General features: G+C 38.9%; 1 protein-coding gene across 2 annotated transcripts in view; it reads right to left on the reverse strand.

The window, feature by feature from the left end:
- Positions 1-1553, reverse strand: part of gabrr3a (gamma-aminobutyric acid type A receptor subunit rho3a) — a 9834-nt gene extending 8281 nt beyond the window's left edge. The window contains exons 1-2 of one of the 2 annotated variants that reach the window (XM_042228345.1): positions 1024-1553; positions 336-448 (exon numbers count right to left, since the gene is read on the reverse strand). In XM_042228345.1, the coding sequence (XP_042084279.1) occupies positions 336-448; positions 1024-1166 (256 nt within the window). In that variant the 5' untranslated portion in view covers positions 1167-1553. The remainder of the gene's footprint in view (positions 1-335; positions 449-1023) is intronic. The other variant, XM_005941381.3, reaches the window with a different exon arrangement.
- Positions 1554-7397: the final 5844 nt, after the last annotated feature.

A 7397-nucleotide genomic window follows, 5' to 3' on the forward strand; every position in this document is an offset into this window, starting at 1 on the left:
CACACACACACACACACACACACACACACACACACACACACACACACACACACACAGAGGGAGAATTAGGAACACAGTTCAGATTATTTTATCCGTGCTACCCAAGTCATTGTCTCTCAAAGCAGACAATCTAGGTCACAAAGGGCTTTTTGGGCAGCATAATACCAAAAACAGCACAGTAACCTAAATCAACCTGCTGTGTTGCCATTAAAGCACACTTAAGAAAATACTAGGAAAAATATTTGGAGTGAGAAAAAGTTAAAATAAATGTATAATAAATGCAAATAAATCCATAATAAATACAATGACCAAGTGTGTGCGTGTGTGTGTGTTACCTCCAAAGCCAGGGCGCATTGCAAAGTCATGGTCTTCAATCCGAAGCAGCTGCTCAGACTTAATTAGCAGAGACTTGGTGCTGTCCAACTTCTTCATCTTAAGATCCACCCGTCTGGAACGCAAAGAGAAGACATAACAGCTTAAGTAAAATCGTTCTCTCTGTCTAGATTTCTTTCTAACAAACACTTAAAACAGCACTGACAGATGGTGTTAGTGATGGTTAAATGGACTCTAGCACTCTGATTAAAAGCAAAGGCCGTAGCCAAAGGGAGATGAGTACTTTTGCTTTCCACTGCATTCTAGCACATGTGTAACTCAGCTTGATATTGTGGAGCCTCTTTCATTTATATCTCACTCCTGAATGACTTTAGTCACTGAGAGGATGTCATAGTTATCCTAAAACCAAACCAAAGTTCACATCGTTTTATGTTTTAGATTCAGCAACAATCAACACTAATTTTCTGAGCAATGCACATAAGCTATGACCTTTCTCTGACACTGATCTACCATCAGTGGACATAAACGCAAAAAGATGCAGTTATTTATATTTACATGTGAAAGCTCTACAAAGTAGGACATGGAAATGATGTCCATAAAATCACCCATGAAGGTCAGTTTCCACATAAGAAGAAGCTCTACAATTATAGTAAATCAAAGATTCATCTAAGAAACGCCACTTTTTCTCACCCTCCGTGCTTTTGTCTAGCGTTCTCTCCGACGTACAGCTCCTTGTTTCTCCTCTTGTTCGGGAAGTGGCTGCTGTTGAGCTGAGTGACAGGCCACAACCAGGCCAAGCACATCAGTCTTAAGGCCAGGAAGGCCACTCTCATGGTTAAGCTGGGGCTTCAAAGACAAGAGGAACCCAGATGTCCCTCCCACTTCGTCAGGGTCTCTCCCAGTCAATGTCACAGTTGTCCCCGTCCTCTACTGACGCCGTCCATGTCCCAGCAGCTCTCATTCTGTCCCGTCACGCCCGCGCCCGGCTGCTTCTGCGTTATCCCGTTCTCTCATCTCCTGTAACATGGTGAACATCAGTTGAGATATCCAACAGACTGGCATCCCCCTGGCTCTGAGTTTGTTTGTCACTGTGCCATCCCTCTGCTTACGTCTCCTGACACATCATGTTGCTCCAACTCCAGAATGTCCCCACCCCCGCCAAATATCAATTTATTCCTATAATGACAAAGGAATACCATTAATTCCTCTCTAATCTTCTTTTCTGTGGTTGGTGAAATCTTTCAGTAACCTACAAACTGGAGGAAGCAGAGGGCGGGGACGGGGGGATAATACCAACAACAGTTTCATCATCATTTCTGACCAGATAAAAATAAAAAGGCTGCAGCCTACTTTTATACATTGTAGGATTCTCTCTGTCCCCCCCCCCCCCCCCCCCCCCCTACACACACATACAATTCTCAACCCTGGGTGGTGGGAGGACGCAGACAGATTCAAACATATGTCAGGAGTGACGTCTGCAAACATGACGTGTGTTACTTATGGCTTCTGAGTGTGTCGCATTCAAGGCACATGATGACTCCTTTAATCCTCTCAAATACTTAAAAAATTGAGTACAGTTAATACTACTACTGACATTAGACATTTCAGACAAAGGCTTCTGGCAAAAGCAGAACCCTCCCTGCCAGCAAACATACCTTTGGAATCCAATGCAAGTGAAAAAACATGACAATGCACTAAAAAGGAAAAAAATATAGAGCAAGAATAAAATTAATTGCAGCTTTCAATTTCTTAAACATGACATCTAAACAAAGACAGTGTAGACCAGCACAGTGCTGTGGATGCATTTTTGAACAGGACATGTCCTTTAACATGCACATTAAACAAATATGGAAGATAAAATGACAAAAATCCGTGTCTCAGAGTGATGCTGAAAAACTAGTTCATGCATCGATTATTTCTAGGTTGGATTGTTGTAATTCATTATTATTAGTCTGTGGTAAAAGTTCCCCCCGAAAAGCCCTGATTTAATCCAGAATGCTGCAGCAAGAGTACAAAAGCGACTAAAAAAACAAGAGATTATATTTCACCCATGTTAGCTTCTCTTCTTTTTCTCCCTGTTAAATCTAGAATTTAAAATAGTTCTTATCACATAGAAGGTCTTGAATATTTATCATATCTTAAAGACGTCAGCACTGTTATTACTGGCGCAGCTGGCAGCCAAAGACAACATACCTGCAATGACTCACTCTTCATTATAAGACCGACCTTTGACCAAAGCCTGCAGTAGTCTTGTAACAATAAGATCACTACAGACTTCAGTCAAAGTCCTTAAATTAATCACACATCAGTTATAAAGGTTAAGGCCTAATAATGCACATTTATCCCTACTGTATGGCGCCCAAGCATGTAAATCTAATTACCTAATTCTTGTAGTCCAAATGAGATATAGCTTGATGTTGTCATCTCGCTTGCTGTCAAGCATTTGAGCTTCTCAGTTGTTTATTGTGACTATGTGCTTATGTTTCATCTTTCTGATGTATTATTAATTCTCTTCTGCAAATGTATTTTCATGTGTTGCTGTGGCCTACTGAAAAAAACCTGGCGAGCACACTGTGGTCAGAGATGTGGCTCACCCTGAGCAACAATCACTACCGATTGCTTAATTAAATGGAAGCGTCATTACAATGTGAAAAAAATCATTTATATTTAGTCATTTTTAATACAGTATTTGTACTTTCACATGCAAGTCACCTATGATCCACCAGGAGGTGCTGTAGCACTCAAATCAACCCAACCCGTGCCTATTTATTCCAGGAAGACCAAAAGGTGTATCATAGTTCAAGTAAGCATGACACACCCTTTTGTGTAAACTATGTCCCAAACTGAGAAATACATTATACTCCCTGAAGTCACCTGAGAGTAGTGATTACGGACATGGAAGTGGTCCAAGTTTCACTGTAGAAGCCCCAGATTTATCGTCTTAATGAGCCACAGGTCAACGTTGATCCTCAAAAGAGGGTTAGTATTAGCAATATCTCAATCACAAAAGTCAGCCAGTCCATGAATATAGTTTTGTGGTCGACGAGGGATTTTCACACTAGTGATGGGATTTCCGGCTCTTTTTAGAGAACCGGCTCTTTCGGCTTGGCTCACTAAAAAGAGCTCTTTCGGCTCCAAACCGGCCCTTCAGGTTGTTTTGTTGCTTTAATTAATTTATTATTAACAATAATATAAAATTAAGCACAAAAGGAATTACTAATGTAAAAACAGTGGTTTTATTTATATATGTTTATATATAAATATATGCAGTGGCCCCTAGAGACAAAACACATACAAACTCCAAAACACATTTCTAGCGTTAACTGAACTTCCTTAACAGAGCTACCTAGATCACTTAAATTACACAATTGAAAGCATATGTGTATTGTTTGTGTATTTATACACAAGCACTCATATATATTCAAATAATAAAAAAAAAAAAGTTCATTTATCTGTTACTACCACACACCAAATCCGGTACTTGCTAGCTTGCGTAGCCACCAGAGACGGGCAGTAACGCGTTACTTGTGATTGTGATTGTTGCTTAGAGTGAGCCACATCTCTGACCACAGTGTGCTCACCAGGTTTTTTTCAGTAGGCCACAGCAACACATGAAAATACATTTGCAGAAGAGAATTAATAATACATCAGAAAGATGAAACATAAGCACATAGTCACAATAAACAACTGAGAAGCTTAAATGCTTCGATAGCAAGCGAGATGACAACATCAAGCTATCTCATTTGGACTACAAGAATTAGGTAATTAGATTTACATGCTTGGGCACCATACAGTAGCGTTACTTGTAACGCGTTACTGTAATCTGATTACTTTTTTTAGGGTAACGAGTAAAGTAAGGGATTACTATCGCAAAAACGGTAATTAGATTACCGTTACTTTCCCTGTAGGAACGACTGCCTTACTGCGCTTACTAAAACCGTGATTTTTTTGCAAGAATGTCTCATGACAGTGACGTAAGCGAGTGCACGTTCGTGACAACAGCTGTGTGCAGATCAACAATGGATCATATATCGAGTGGGAGAGAGTATGAGCGTGCAGCGTTTAAAGCGTGGAAGTACTGACCTTACTTTGAGTTTGATTCCATAAAAAGTGACAAAAACATTAGTGTCCGTGTGCGTGGGAAGAAAACTTCTTTTTACAGCGAAAAAAACCCCTAAACAAGCCACCGAGTGCGCAAACGTAATGGGAAACTCACAGAGAAACTGCGGATTCTTCCACTGACCGCGGCACACCTGCACCAGGGTAAACCTCCGCCTGCTTTACAGGTGAAAATAGAGCAACAGGACCGCTGAGTCTTTGACTTTATTTATTTTCTGCTGTGTTTTACTTGCATCTATTTGAAAGACTGAGTGTAAACACAAAAAATATTTTATTTTATGTGCTGGAATGTGCAGAAAATAGGTTTAAATGTTAAACTAATTTCTTCAAGTCAGAGAATGTTGCATATAATTAAATTTTTGCTTGATGCATAAAGTTAAAAGATTAAAACTGATAAAACAAGTTTAAAAAAAGAGACTTTTCCATTTGATTACATTTTGTATGATGGATTATGTCAGAAAAAGTAGAATTGGGCTGAAAGATCTATCGCTTTATCACCTATTCAGGTTGTAAATCATGTTTTTAAAAAGTAACTAAGTAATTAATTACTTTTGAAAATAAGTAATCAGTAAAGTAACGGGATTACTTTTGGGGGGAAGTAATCAGTAATTAGTTACTGATTACTTTTTTCAAGTAACTTGACCAACACTGGTAGCCACTAGGTAACAAAAGCTCAACACTGTGCCTAGCATCCTGGAGCACTTCTGTTGTCTTTTGTACGTGATTTGTCTCTACGGGCCACCGTAAATATACTTTTATTTATTCACGCCACATAAAATGTAATAAATAAATCATATAATACTAAAACCAACTATTCACATTTCAACTTTTAACTATTTCATTTTTTTTTTAAATTTTTAAATTGAAGCGGAAAAAAAGTGCGAGAGAGAGGGCGAGAGAAAGGTAAAGAAAATCCAATGGCTCCCGTCATTCACGTCAAAGTCCTGGCTCTAAGAGCCATTTCGTTCGCGACCGACACATCACTACTGCACACATATGAAAATTAGACCACTGAGAAGCCACACAATGACTTTCTGTTGTATGGGTGTTTCTTTCTCAGTCTGTTTTGCAGTGGTGATTATGTGGAACACACACGAAACACTGAAGTGAGGAGGGTTTTTTTTCTCTCATTTTCATTGGTCAGAATACTTTTTATAAAATAAAAGTAATCGCTTTGATTTAAGTCAGTTTTTCATTAGAAGGCTAAAGCCATGTGGTAGCTAGCTTAAAATGCTTGTCAAGTGGTTAGTTGGATGCTTGTCTCACTGGTCCCGGATAAGAAAAGGAGAAAATGGGTCGCTGATGCTAAAAAGACAATTCAGGATACCACAGATTTTTCCCAAGGAAGGAACAAGGAAGGAAGACTAAGAAGACGAGAGAGAACAGTCCTCTGATGATGAGGAGTGTTTTTGCCTGGTTTGTGTTGGGCTATACACCAATAGCTGGCCCAAGGAGGCATTGCTTCCATGTGTTGTCTGCCAAAACTGGGCTTGTGAAGATTCGTGTTTTTGTCACTGGTTATATTAACTATGACAGTTTTATCACTTTATGATAATGACAAGCTTGAACTTATTCCTGTACACCTAGGTTTTTAAGTTGGGACTTTCTTTATTAAAGATTTTTTGGTTTGCTTCTTTTTTATTTTTGTGTTTTGTGTCTTCACTTTACTGGGACAGCTTCTGTTTCTACTTGTGACTCTAATTATACATCAGGGTTTTGATTTCTTTTTAATGTTCCTGTCCCTTCTATCCCTTTCCCCCTGATTTGCCTTAGTGTTAAATAGCCCAGTCTCTCTTTATCCTTTGTTGTGGTGTCTGCGTTTGTGCCTTGCTCCTGGTTATGTTCCTTTTATCACCCTGGTGCGCTCCATGCCACTTTGTTGTTTACTTGTTGTATTTTTGGATACCTCTTCGTCCTGCAATAAAGCTTTGCTATATTTTATTTCTGCACATGTCTGTGTTTAGGTCCTCAACCTGCAAAATATGATGACTTTTCCTCAGCCTGTGATTTTGAGACTCAGCTACATCACTAGCATTTCAGTCCTTACCACTCTCAAGACTGTACATTGAAACTTTGTATTTTGAACAACCAGACTGAACATTGAATTTTTATCATGTCCGTTCATTGGTCCAGCCCACCTAAGGTCAAAGTGGGCAGTATGTGGCCCACACACAGTAAAATGAGTTTGACATCCCTGTTTTATAAATTGAAAACAATTGGCAACATTTTTGCTGTTTCAAATATTTATTTGTGTCTCCACATGAGATTAAATTTGCTGAAGGTGCTTTTAATCAAGAAATTAAGGCCTGGGATTGAGAAGTAGAAACTAAGACAAAATTAATAATATAATCAAAACATGGACAGCATGGCCCTAGTAGCATGCTTCCTTTAATCTGGGATTAAAGTTGATTTAGGGCAGACATGAGCAATGACATCTTAAAGAATCGTGCACGTGCAGCTCGGTTCACTCACATGTGACCCCACAGCTGTTAGACAGCTGGGCAGAAACATCTCGCCTGTGCCCTCTAGAGGTCATCATCTTCCAAAATATGAGAAAAGCCAGCAAGTGAGCTATCTGCAGCTGTTTATGTTGGATATTTAGCATTTATGGAAAAGCAACAAAATAACATTAATATACTTTGAACCTTAGACTTATCCTGTTTGGGATAAGGTGCATAAAAACCTTCTGCATGCGACACGGCTGAGTTGCTTGACAAAAGTATCTGGAAAAACATGCTGACAGTATAATTATTATGTGTGATTTCATGATTCTCATTATGTTTGAAGAAAAAGACAGCCATGCTTTAAGGTTAAAAAAGTGTTGTCTCAATTTATTCACACTCCATCACACACAAAACATGTTTCCCCTTCCTTTTTACCTTTATACCTACACATCCTTACATAAAATCATGTTGATTGATATATATATATATATATATATATAT

The sequence above is a fragment of the Haplochromis burtoni genome, unplaced genomic scaffold (genome assembly GCF_018398535.1).
Source record: "Haplochromis burtoni strain Fernald_Lab_line unplaced genomic scaffold, NCSU_Asbu1 Contig_318, whole genome shotgun sequence".
NCBI lineage: Eukaryota > Metazoa > Chordata > Actinopteri > Cichliformes > Cichlidae > Haplochromis > Haplochromis burtoni.